Source organism: Rhincodon typus, chromosome 12 (assembly GCF_021869965.1).
Source record: "Rhincodon typus isolate 14 chromosome 12, sRhiTyp1.1, whole genome shotgun sequence".
Lineage (NCBI taxonomy): Eukaryota > Metazoa > Chordata > Chondrichthyes > Orectolobiformes > Rhincodontidae > Rhincodon > Rhincodon typus.
In genome coordinates, this window is record NC_063343.1 from 27640226 (window position 1) to 27654294 (window position 14069).

The window sequence follows — 14069 nt, forward strand, 5'->3', positions numbered from 1 at the left end:
AGGGTCCCGACCCGAAACGTCAACTTTCCTGCCCCTCTGATGCTGCCTGGCTTGCTGTGTTCCTCCAGCTCCACACTGTGTTATCTCTGAGTCCAGCATCAGCAGCTCTTACTATCTCTTACAATTTCATTGAGTTAGTCGGGACTGTAAATCTGAGTGTACGCTGTTTTTAAACTCGAATTTTAAATGTCTTACTCGCCTTGAGCACGTCTCCAATAGTAGTATGTCAACATGATACTTCATTCTAATAACTCAATTAAATGTCTCAACTTGTCATTAGTAGTTGCAGAATTATATTCTAACACAATCTGCAACGTCTTCACCTAGCATATACCTCACTCTATTATTACCATCAAGCTAGGGGATCAACCCTCATTTAATGAAAAGTGCAGGAGGGCATGCGAGGAGCAGCACCAGGGATACCTAAAAATAAAAATAGAGGATGCTGGATAAACTCAGCAGGTCTGACAGCATCTGTAGAGAGAAGCAGAGCCAGCGTTTTAAGTCTGGTAAGACTTCTTCAGAAAATCACAGTCATGGCAGACTTGAAATATTGGCGCTATTTCTCGCCACAGATGCTGCCAGACCTGCTGAGTTTCTCCAGCATCCGTAGTATTTTGTTTTTATACCAAAAAATGAGGTGTGAACAAGGTTGAAGCTACAGAACAGGACTTATTTGTATGGCAAACAGCATAAGCTGCGTGTAATAACAGGGCTAAGCAGTTCCACAAGTAATGGATTACGTCTAAGCTTTGTAGTCTTACCACATCTAGTCATGAATGGTGGTGAACAATTAAACAACTCACTGGAGGTGGGGACTGTACAACATCCTCAATAATGTGGGAGTGCGGCAGTCCATAAGGATAAGGCTGAAGCATTACCAACAGTCTTCAGCCAGAAGAACGAGCGAATGATCTACATCTGCCTTTTCTCAGCCAGCATCATAGATGCCAGTCTTCAGCCAATTTGATTAACTACACATGATATCAAAAAATGGCTGGAGGCACTGGAAACTGCAAAGACTGGGCACTGCCAACATTCCTTCAATCGTACTGAAGACATGTCCCAGAACTTGAGCAGCCCCAGTGTTCCAGTGCAGCTACAACACCAAAATTTACTTGATAATTTGATAAATGTTTTCCTGTACACAAAAATGCAGGTCAGATCCAACCTAGCCAATTACTGCCCCATTAATCTACTTTCAATCAACAGTAAAGCGATTGAAGTTGTCATCAACAGCACTATGAAGCAGGACTTGCTCAGCAATAACCTTCTCACTGATGCTCAGTTTGGATGTTGCCAAGATCACTCAGCTCCTGACCTCATTACAGCTTTGGTGCAAACATGGACAAAGGAGCTGAACTCCAGTGAGGAGGTGAGAGTCAATGTCCTTGATGTCAAGGCCGCTTTTGACTGAGTGTGGCATTCAGGAGCCCCAGCAAAACTGGAATCAATGAGAATCAGGGAAGACTCTCTGAGTCTCGCTGCTTGGAGTTATACATGGCACAAATAAGAATGATTGTGGTCATTGGAGGTCAATCATCTCAGTTCCAGGATCTCTTGGTAGGCATTTCCCAAGGTTGCTATTCACTGATTAAACTGTTCAGAGATGTGACTACATACTTGCAGGACAGGTGGGATTTGAACCCAGCCCTCCTGACTCAGTAGTAGGGATGCTACCACAGTACCACAAAGCCTCTCATTCCTCAGAACTGTGTCCAAGCCCCAGATATCTTCAGTTGCTTCACCAATGATCTTCTGTCCATTGTAAGGCCAGAAACAGAAATGTTTGCTGATGATCATGATACATATTAATGATTTAGGTGAGGGAACTAAATGTAATATGTCCACATTTGCAGATGATACAAAGCTGTGTGGGAGGGTGAGCTGTGGGGAGAATGAAGACGTACTTCACTGTGATTTGGACAAGTCGAGTCAGTGGACAAATGCATAGCAGATGAAGTATAATGTGATGTCCACTTTGTTAGCAAAAAGAGAAGGCAGATTATTTTCTGAATGGCGACAGATCAGGAAAGGGGGAGGTGCAGTGAAACCCGGGTGCCCTTGTACAGCAATCACTGAAAGTAAGCGTGTAGGTGCAGTGGCAATGAAAGAGGTACGTGGTAGTTGGCCTTAATGGTATAAAGATTCGATAACAGGAACAGGGCTGTCTTGCTGCAATTGTACAGGACCTTGGTGAGACTACACCTTGACCATTGTATGTAGTTTTGCTCTCCTGTGAGGAAAGATTTTCTGGCTATAGAGGGAGTGCAACAAAGGTTTACCGGACTGATTCCTGGGATAGTAGGACTGATGTTTGAAGAGAGATCACTGTATTCACTGGAGTTTGGAAGAATGAGAAAGGATCTCATAGAAACATATAAAATTTTAACAGGCCTATAGACCATGTAAGTCGATTGATAATGCTGTTCAGAAAGGAGTTGCAGGATTTTGTCTCAGCAACACTGAAGAAACGGTGGTATATTTCCATGCCAGGATGGTGAGTGGCTTGGAGGGGAACTTGAGGAGGTAGTGTCCCCATATACCTCTCACCCTTGCCCTTCTGTACGGTACCGGTCATGGCTTTGGAAGGAAAGTGCAGTATGTTCCCAATGACCTGTGAATCCAAAACTGAGAGGCCACAGTTTAAGGATATGTCATTTAGGACTGAGATGAGGAGACATTTCTTCACTTAGAGAGTGGTGAGCCTGTGGAATTCTCTGCATCAGAAAGCAGTTGAGGCCAAAACATTGAATGCTTCCAAGAAGGAGTTAGATTATAGTTCTTATGGCTAAAGGAATTAAAGGTTATAGGGAGAAAGCAGGAACATGGTACTAAGTTGGGTGATCAGCTGTAATCATATTGAATGATTGGAGCAGGTGTGAATGGACTACTCCTGCACTTACTTTCTATGTTTCTTTGACTGGACAATTTCATCACACATTCTAAGATATTGAAGCAATCCATGTCCAAATGCAGCATTACGTGGACAATATCTAGGCCTGGCCCGACAAATGGCAAGTAACATATTGACTCCACATTAACAGCAGGCAATGACCATTGCCAGCAAGAGAGTCTAACCTTTGTCTCTTGCCCTTCTATCTCATGACCATTGCTGAATCCCCCACTATCAGCTTCCTGGTAGTTATGATTGTCCTGAAACTGAACTGGATTAGCCATATAAACACTATGGGTACAAGAGTAAGGCAGAGACTAGGAAGCTAGGCAGCATGTAACTCACCTCCTGACTCCCCAAAGTCTGTTCATCATTTACAAGGCACATGTCAGGAGTGTGATGGAATATTCCCCATTTACCTGGACAAGTGCGGTCCTCAAGAAAGTGGACACCATCCAGGACAAAGCAGACCACTTGATTATTTGTGAATGTGAAGCCAATCATTCAGTCCCTCCACCACTGATGATCATTATCAGCAATGTGTATTATCTACAAAATACAGTGCTAAAATTTACCAAAGTTCCTGAGACAGCACCTTTCAAAACTGTGACCACTTCCATCCAGAAGGACAAGGGTAAGACATACATAGGAACAACACCTCTTCAAAGCTCCCCTTCACACCACTCCCCGTACTGACTTGGAACACTGTTCGTTATATTGCTGTTCCTTCAGTGCTGCTGAGACAAAATCCTAGAACTCCCGTCTGAACAGCATTGTGGATCTATTTGCACCAAGAAGACCACAGCAGTTCAAGAAAGCAGTTCACCACCACCTTCTCAAAAACAACTGGGGATGGGCAATACACAGTGGCTCAGCCAGCAATACCCAGATCCCATGAATGATGAAAAACTAAGCTTGCAGTACTTAACATTCCTTATTCCTACATCCTTTAATAACACTTTAAACCTTGTTTAGGATGGATGGACGAATCATTTGTTAAATATTCCTCAATTTATATTTTTACTCTTCTAAATCTCTGCTCCCTGATATCAGTAATATTTTAAAAAAATTCTTTAGTGGAGAGATTCCACTAAAGCAATGCAACAGTGACCCAATTGTGTAAATTGCAAATTCAGATTCAAATACAATTGCTTTGTCATTTTCTATTATCAGCTTCATTTGTGCTTTCTTCATCAATGGCATCCTTAATAATAATGGTATTTCACTGGATACCATATCTGGCTAACAAAATGAATAATTCTGGCATGTTTTTGAGGCATGCCTACACTTTGTAAAGATTTTAGTGTGTTAACGTTTCCAAATGTGAAGTTGGTGGTACTCTCAAAATACCTTAATTTGTTCTGACCCTTATTATTTAGATTCTTGGTAGTGTGTTATTCAGCCTATTCCACTGTCTAATGTTGCACTATTGAAAGATTCCACTACCGACACATTCATCTCTGGCCTGCAGCTTTTTGCGACCAAAGTAATGCCCTCTTTTTGATCAAAATCTCCGTATTCTTCTTTGAACCTTTTGTTTCATGTTGAGTTTCGAATGCTCTTATGCTCTTTGGAACAATTCATGGCATAATTTTACTTTGAATTATAGGCAATACATCGATTAACTATATTCTGGGTATTTCTGGGTTCATTATCATATTTTATGTGCCATAGTTTCTTTGCTTCTCAAAATTGTCCAAAAGCATTGCAGTCCTCATTTCTCCTAGTTTAAGTTCTCCTTTCATAACTTGTAACATCATGTCCCCCATTTTCTGTTATATTACCAATATGCACCCTTTTCTCCACAAATGCTGCTCGAAAAGAATGATTTCCAACAATTTCTTGTGTTTCTCCCAGTTTTTGTAGAGATATGTGTTTATCTGCAAATTTAACTGTCATTAAGAATTGAAGTCTGCCCATATTTAATGCTTTTGCACAGTCTAATAACTTAAAGGCCAGTAAATTAGATAATTTACAAATCAAAGATACCTCTTCCCATAGTAATCCATATTCTCTAATGCACAATCTTCTTCCACCCTTGCATTGAGTTGTCTCCCTTCAAAATCATTGTCCCCTTTGCATTTCAGCTTGCTGCCTCCAAAGCTCAGAACTGACTTTTACATCTTTCCAACAAAGCAGTGGCTCCTGATAACCCCGCCCCTTGACATTTAGTGAGCAGACACCCCAGGTCTGTCTGTGGCCAATCTCCAACTAACTTGGAGGTGCAACCCTGACTGATGAGGTAGCTAATCCCAGACAGATCTCTCTGCAGCTCCATGACTGACATACCGTGAATCCTTGGACTAATTGTACCGGACCTGCAGGACTGACTGTGGCCCATTCCTGGGTAATGACACTGACCATTCCAGTGGCCAACTGGCTGCGTCCAAGCCCCTGGACTGAGCTTGGCGATGCTCTTGACCGACTGTGATGGAACACCTTGATTGACAACTGTCCACCTTGACTTGACCAATGACAACTCCCCTTAGACTTTGAGACCTTGCATGTGCTTCGCCAAATGGCTAAATGTTTGCTGCATAAGCTGCTGTTACATGCTGTGGGTGTGATATTAGCATAGTATTATGCTGTACAGCAACATCTTTGCTCCCTTGACTGATTACTGCTGACAAGCACAAAAAGCTATATGGGTTTATGTCTGTGCTAAAAGCAAGACACTACAAAAGTACTATGAGCCTGAGCATTCCGAATGAGGCAGAAAAATGCAAAAAGGCAAGGCAAGGCAGAAATGCTGTGAGAATTCAAGTAGACACAAAGTGAATACGCACTAAGAGCAAGCAAAGAGCCCTTCAGTATTTCCTACTTTAATGCATGAGATGTGTGCTTACCTCTGCATGCAAAGTGGTCTGGCAGTCCCAGCATTACAATGTGAGGTCTTGGTGCATTCCAAATGGAAAACTATTTTTAAGTGGATCGGAGATGTGACATGATGATGTGGTGAGGCTAGTGCATGTCTGATGCCACCTTCCGTAGATGGGGTTTGCAGGCAGTGCTACTCATGGAACGTACCCTGAGAAGTTGGGGACTACTGTCCAAAATATAGGCCCAAAAGAAAAAGTGGCAACCTGGAGTTGCGAGGTACCTGCTCTGACTTTCATGTCAGAAGAAATCACTGTATAGTTCCTCTGTGGCATTTGGGAGAATAGGAAATTGCACATAAGTGAGGCAAGATTAGATACGAATGAGATATAAATTCCCGGAAATAGACCTTATGGCACCGACAAGCAAGATTCTGATTTTGCTATTCAAACTTTGAACAGAAAATCAGAATGCTTTTTTGAAAAGTTGAGAATCTCATTATTCTGATCTTGTCGTATTTTCAAAAACCTAGTCATCATTGCCCACATTTTTCAGGAGCTGGGAAAATTCAATTTTTTTGCTTACTTTTACTCTTCCAAATTGGTCAAATAGTTTTGTGTACAGTTTCCAAATAATTTTGTTCACAGGTTGGCTTTAAACAAAATAATCTTCTGAATTTATTTGTGGTAACATAAACGGGTCAAGTGGGATAAACCATTGTGATGATCTGCAGATTGAGAAAGCCTTAAGACAATATAATGCTATGATACTGAATGTGGACTGTAGATACTGTTCACATTGTTTTCTTTTCCTGACATACATAATTACACAGTTGAATACCATAGTATTTCTGTGAAGAAACAGCTGGTATTTTGATATGCTGAAGGTCTAAATTCCAGGCATATTTTTTAGGGGTCACACAAGAAGCAAATAACACATATATCCCGTTCTCAATTTCACTCCACATTCTACTTATTGCGAAACATGCAACAATTACAGGGAGTGGTAGAAATACCATAACTATGCGCTGACATTTTCATTTATATCAATGCAAGAAGGAAGTTCTCTTATTATTCTTAAAATATTGAGATTCACATCCTGCTGGAAAATTTACTTCACACATTTATTTGGCAATCAAATAAAAGAGGACCACTAAGTGCCATGGCACAAAAGTACATAGTATGCACACACGCACACACAGACACACTCACAAAAGTCCTTACTAACATACCCAGTAACTGTACAGAATTCTGTACAGAATTGAGAGATTATGAAAACAAATGTGACATTTGTACTTTAAAGCAATCACGAGGCTTGTTTTTGGATTCTTTTGATGCCGAACTGTGGAGTTAAAATTAGCCAATGAGAGCACAGCTGCAGATATTGCTTTGGCAGCAAACCTCTCTGCTAGCCTGTAGTTTTTGTCAGTGCTTCAGAAGCAGAAGTGAAAACTGCGCAATGTGAAACGTTTATTTTGACTTAAAAGTCAGTTTATATAAGAAAATTGAAATGTGTTGAGAAGGTATTTATATAGTGAAGTAATTATTGTTGAAAAAAACTAGCTTAGTACAGTTACTGATAAGTAGGACGGCTCATGAAGCAATAATTGACTAGAACATTCCATGATTGCTTGCAGCAAACAAACACAGGCTGGTTATGTTGTTATGTAGGCAGGTATAACTGGGGTGTTGTTGCATTCTGTTTAATATGGATTACTTTGGGAATCGTATCGTAAGGAGCAGCGTAAGGACCTGGATTAGAATTATGGAATTAGATTTCAGGTTTACAAGAAATTGTGATTTACAAATCAAGATCAGGTTACACAAGAACTATGCTTAGATTCAACTACGAGATCATATTATCAATTCTTTCTGAGTAGATCAGCCAAAAGGCCACAGAGAGGCATCTATTCAGTATAACTACATTAATTCTAATTGTGTCTCCTGCAGGCATAGTTACCATGGATGATTCATCATATGAGGAACTAAGTGGCAAATTTACATCAGCCAGTAAAATGGAAGAAAAACAAATGAAAGCTATAAAAGAATTGGTTGAAACTGAAAAACGCTATCTGACTTTACTACACCTGTGTGCAACAGATATCCGGAACCATTTACAATTCAAACAGGTAATAATCATTTGGAGAAAACATTTGACAGACTATAGAATACTGTAAAAACTTTGGGCTTAAATTCAAAAATGGAGACAGAACTTTCTGAAGGTCACTCGTGTCAGTGTCATGTGGCAGAAACATAGCTTTTTGAGACTATGTGGAGACTGGCCTTAGGGCATGAGGTAGTTCTAGTGGGACTCAGTCAGGTTTTCTTGAGTGAATACTTAAGTTCTTCACAGCTGATTGCATATGGATGCATGAGTAAAACACCAATTTTTACTTGTGCAGAAGGACAGGAAGTTCTGTCCTTGCCCAGGATCTTCTTGGCTCCAACTTCAGGGCATCACATTTAAAAGGCAGTCAAACAGCATTTCATTGTCTGAAATCTAGCAGCACCACTCAATGTCTGATAATTGCCTCCCTCATGTCCCTGGAGATGTTAGACACGATACAAAAATCAGTGCCAAGCCTCAGTAGTGCCTCTGCATATATTCTACCGTAGAATGTTCAGGAGAGTGTGGTATCCCATTCCCTATGGATTGCAAAAAGTGGCCATCCCATTTGACAGAAGCAGCATGGGCAGAGGTGACGTTGGCAGTCAGCGCCATGGGCGGTTCAAGAAAACCTGGTTCCAGTGCTGCAGCAGGATGAATGATCTGCTGCATACTACCACAATGTGCGCCACTGTGCACTATACGCCCCCATGAATTTGAGTTAGCATTGTAATGTTGCACAACAGAAGACTGTCACATATAAGACTGAATGCCAGGGATCCCCATTTCATGTTTCATGTACAATTAATGGCTGCCACTTCATTGCATCTACCAGTGTAGCTCTGTTTAAACCATAGCAGTACTGCCTGATGTGATGTGCCAGTGTAATGTGATGTTGTGTCATATACTGATAATCCGCCACTATCATGCTGGGTTGTGTAGTGCTAAAATAGCAGCAAACTTTTATGACAGCATCTGGTATCAATCTATATATGTGGGGGGGGGGACAATAAATGTACATTTATTATTGCTTGGTAAACACCTTATTAATGCCACATTTGCCTCATTAATATTCAGCTTTCTATCTTGGCAAGCAAACTAGATGGCAAGAATTCTTAATATGGAAGTCAGAGTAAATACCAGGCAACTTTTAGCTCACTGTTTGTTCTAAAGGGCCTCTATGATGGACACAAGGCACCAACATGTCAGCGGACGGTCCATGGGCACGAGCAACATGCACCCAGTTCCATGGACATTTTCATTTGACATATGCCTCTAAGAATTGCCATGGCACATCTCTGATCCAATTACTTCTGCAGTTTACTGCTGCATTTTGAACTGTACCAGCAACTATAATTGCAATGCTGCAGTAAGGATACAGTGCACTCAGGAGCATGCACTCCCCATATGGACTGAACCAGGCTGCATCTCTTGCCTATTCACTTGTTAGAGTGTTTACTGACTCGAGCCTCCCTAGACGCTCGCAGCATTGTTGCCTTGCCTTCTTGTCCTTTTGCCCTCTCAACCAAAGTTACTATTTACTTCTGTCTCACCTTGTGGGAGAGAATGGATGCAGGGAGAGAATGGATGTGAGCTATCGGAGAAAAGATGGTGGAATTTAAACTGACGTAGTGGATAAGCTCGTTGACTTGCTTCCTGTGTTACTGTGCATTCCTGCAAATGGCTGAGACAACACTGACCTGGGTAACAGCCTCAGACCAGGCTGGCATAGTCTGGTTTCATAGTCTCCACTGCTGATCCATGGGGAAGAAGACCTCCCACCTGTTGCACCACCTTGTCCAGCAGGACCTCCAGATCCTTGCCCATAAAGAGACATGCCAATTTCCCTTTGTCTGCCATGTCCAAGGCAAATAGAAACCACACAGGGCAACTCTGGTTGACCGTGCTTGTTCCAGGTACACCACAGGCTTTTAAAGACCAGCACCAGGAATGCTGGTCAATTCCCGGATATCTGGTGAGTGGTAAGTTGTTGAGGGAATTGCTCAGGACAAATGCTGTTAGGGATGGGGTCAGTAGTTACTGAAGTGAGGTTGGTAAGATATGGCAATTAAAAATGCCAGGCCTTGAGCTGAAAAACCCTCTCAACACAACCCGACCCAGCTCACACTGAACAAAAACAAAATAAGATTCAGCCTTTTATATTGTTCTATGCAGCATCTGGAAACCAGTCTCAAGCAAGAACAAAAAAAGAAGCCCTACCCTCAGGCCAATCTCTACCAGCTCCTCAAATTATGTGGAATAGTCGTGTATCTCAGAGGATGCACTGGCCAAACCTTCCTCCCTATTCTCCGCCAGCAGAGAGTCATTCACCACAGTGGTATTTAATCTGGAGTAGGCTTGGAGGTAACAACTTGGTGAGCAGAGCATCGACTCGAGCCTGCCGTTAGAGGAGCAAGAAACAGCTAAACTGTCTGACAATCTGAAGATGGCAGGGGAACAGCCCACTGCTGAGCCCAGTACAGATGAGGAGACTCTTGAACCAGCCATTACCAAGCTGATGGAGATGCAGAGACAAGCAGAGAATTGTCTGGAAGAGGTGCCAGAGATCATACAAAGGCATGCAAGCCAGGTCCAGCAGAAGAATCAGTATCTGCCAGATATGCACAGGGGTCTTCACTCTATTGCTTGAGCCAGGGATGCATTCATTCACTGGCTCAGTGAGAGGGAGCTGCAGAGACCCTGATGTTCCTCTAGGTGCCCCATTCCCTCAATGGGTGTTGGAGGTACCATTGTGTATGAAAAAGGTGCAGGAGAAGTGGCTCACAGGCTCCCAGGGGATTGTTATCTCTGGACACTTGAGAGGTGCCCTGCTACAACGTCTCCCCTATGTTAGAGACTCAAATGCTTCCACCAGCTCAGGCTGAAGAGGTTGGACCTGTACCTGTGTAGGAGACCCCCAGCAGGCCAGAGACCTCTAGACCATGGACCACAAGGGAATGTTTGCCAAAGTCATCTGTGGCTTGCCACAAAAGCAATCAACAGCCTTCCTTAAGTTTAGCTGCTGGAGCTGAATTTGCACCCATTTGCAGTAATGGGTGCAGTAAGATTAAATAATATGGGGCAGCACGGTGGCTCAGCGGTTGGTAGTGCTGCCTCACAGCACCAGGGACCTTGGTTCAATTCCAACCTCGGGTGACTGCCTGTGTTAAGTTTATACATTCTCCATGTGTCTGCATGGGTTTCCTCCCACAGTCCAAAGATATGCAGGTTAGGTGGAATGGTCATGCTAAAATTGCCCATAGTGTTTTTCCCCAGTTCGATTCCATCCCCGGGTCACTGTCTGTGTGGAGTTTGCACGTTCTCCCCTTGTCTGCGTGGGTTTCCTCTGGATGCCCTGGTTTCCTCCCACAGTCCAAAGATGTGCAGGCTAGGTGGATTGGCCATGCTAAATTGCCCATAGTGTTCAAGGATGCGTAGGCTAGGTGGGTTATAGGGGCATGTGTCTGGGTGGTATGCTCTGATGGTCGGTGTGGACTTGTTGGGCCGAAAGGCCTGTTTCCACACTAGGGATTCTAAGGATTCTATGAACATTGGAGTCATTTTCATTTTTAGTGCGCAATCTTCAGAACAACCTGATACTAGATATAAAGCACCTTGTACGTCATTCTTGTGATTTCTTTCAATCTGTCAAAGCTTCAGACAATTTAAATTTCCGTATAGACTACCTTGGGAGGTACTGATCACTGTGTACAATTACGTGCATATCACGTGGCATTGAATACTGCTAAGGCTGTCATTCTCTGCATTCCTCTGGGAGTAAACTAACCTCTGCAAGGTGGAAACCGAAGCTACAAGTTTGGATTTAGGGAGTTACTCAGCATCGTTCAGTCCACCTTCCTCTCTGTAATAGGCAAATGCCCTTTACAAACTGAGGTTTGAGTCGTGTAAGCACAACATACCCCTCCAGTAATTCTGCCTAACTCCATACTAATAACCTGGCCAGAAAACTGAACAGTAGGTATTGGTGCAAAGGGAACAAATTAATGTATAATTAAAAGTAAACAAAGTTTCTTAATGTTTTAAAAGTATAAAGCATGCATTCTCTTGAGGCCTTTGTACCATAGTTGACTCATAGTTCTGATTGTCCATGTAACTCAATATAAGGTCTTCATCCTCAAATCTACTCACTATATGGTTCTCTCATAAGAGCATGGGAGCATCTGAAAAAGGTGTAGGAGTCGCTGTTCAGCCCCTGAAGCCTGCCTGGCCATTCAATTAAATCATAGCTGAACTGTCCTAGGCTTCAACTCATCTTTCATGCAGTTCACCTTAGACCTCAACTCCCTGACAGTTCACAAGTCTCTCTACTTCCTCTTTATATACTTTCAGTGATATTGCCTCCACAAGTCTCTGGGGTAGAGAATTCCAGACATTCACTACCCTTTGGGAGAAGAAACTCCTTTGCATCCCAATTTTACATGAGTATCCTCATAATCTGTAGTATGTCCCTTACTTGGAGATTCCCCCATTAGTAGATGCACCTTCCCAACATTACCCTGTCAAATCCTTGTGAATTTTGTAGATTTTAATAAGATCACCCCTCTTCTAAACCTGTTTAACTGTTCTTGTCTATGTCCCTGAAATCACCCTAGTGAATCCTTTTTGAACTGCCTCCAATGCCAGGACATAACAGGAACCAGACTGTACTCCAGGTGCAACCTCACCAACACCCTGTACAGTTGTAACAAGACTTTCCTATTTTTAAACTCCAACCCATTAGTAATAAAAGCCAAAATATTAGTTTTCTTCTTAGCTATTTGCTGCAACTATATGTTAACCTTTTGTGTTTCATGCACAAGGACACCCAGATTCCATTGCATTGCACTTTGCTGGAGTCCATCTCCATTTAAACAATAATTTTTGGTTCTTCCTACCTAAGTGACGTCACATTTTCCTGCATTAAACTCCATCTGCCATGTTTTTGCCCACTCACTCAATTTATCAATATTACCTTGTGGATTCCGGATGTCCTCAACACAAGCATGCCATCTCACCTATTTTTGTACCATCAACAAATTTGGATACAACGCACAATGCTTCTCTTCCAAGTCATTAATGTAGACAATAAATGAGACTCTGGAACTGATTTGTGCGGTACTCAGCTCGTTATGTTTCTCCAACCTGTAAAAGACTCTGTCTTCTGTATGATAACCAATTCTCAATCCATGCAAATACACTACACCAATGATACATGTGGATTTTAAAAACTTAGCAACTAAAGAGGATTTTCTCAACCCTTTGCCTCTTAAAGAAAGAACATTGTGTGAGAAATCTACAATTAATTCTATGATAATTCAAAATATATGTGCTTGAGAAAAACAATCCAATCAACTTGTTTCTATCATAGGGGACGAAATGACCCAGTGATACTATTGCTAAACTATTAATTCAGAGACCTGGGTAGTGTTCTGGGGACCTGGGTTCACTGGTGAAATTTTAAAGAATTAAAAATGTCTAATGTTGACCGCTGTCGATGGTTGGGAATAACACATTAGGTTCATTGATGTCCTTTAGGGAAGGAAATCTGCTATCCTCTCCTGGTCTGGACTACATGTGGCTCTTAACTGCCCTCTGGACAATTAGGGATGGGCAATAAATGCTGGCCTAGCCAGTGATCCCCACATCTAGTGAATGAATTTTAAAAAAAACTGATGGTGCACCAGCTATGCTTGGTGTAAGTACAGGTTTTGTTGCATTTTGCAAAAAAATTATCCTGATTTCCAGATGACTTAACCATTTTCAATATGCTTCTAATACAATTATATCATTTCTTAAATAAGAATATTAAAACTTCAAACAGTTGTCTAGATGTGCTCTTATTCATACCCTGTCCAACTGGGGAAAAACGCTACACCTTTATATTACATTCCTCTTGCGATAAATTATTTTATTTTGCCCTCCTAATTACTTGCTGTAACTTGCATAGAAGCATAGAAAATAGGAGCAGGAGCAGCCTGCTCCTTCAATCATTATGATCATGGCTGATCTCCTTTTCCTCCATATCGTTTGATCCCTTTAGCCCTGAGTGCTATGTACAGCACCACCTTAAAATCATACAATGCTTTGGCTTTGGCTGCTTTCTGTAGTAAAAAATTCCACAGGTAACTGCATACTAACTTCTTGTGATTCATATACCAGGACATCTAGAATCCACTGTACCTCAGGATTCTGCAGTCTCTCATTATTTAAGTAATATGCTACTCCTCTATTCTTCCTGCCTAAATGGATA

The 14069-nt window shown here is 41.9% G+C and overlaps 1 protein-coding gene across 1 annotated transcript in view; it reads left to right on the forward strand.

Moving 5' to 3' along the window:
- Nucleotides 1–14069, forward strand: part of LOC109915258 (rho guanine nucleotide exchange factor 37-like) — a 256581-nt gene that overhangs the window by 157815 nt on the left and 84697 nt on the right. Inside the window, exon 4 of the mRNA XM_048603948.1 lies at nt 7663–7841. Coding sequence (XP_048459905.1) covers nt 7663–7841 — 179 coding nt within the window. The remainder of the gene's footprint in view (nt 1–7662; nt 7842–14069) is intronic.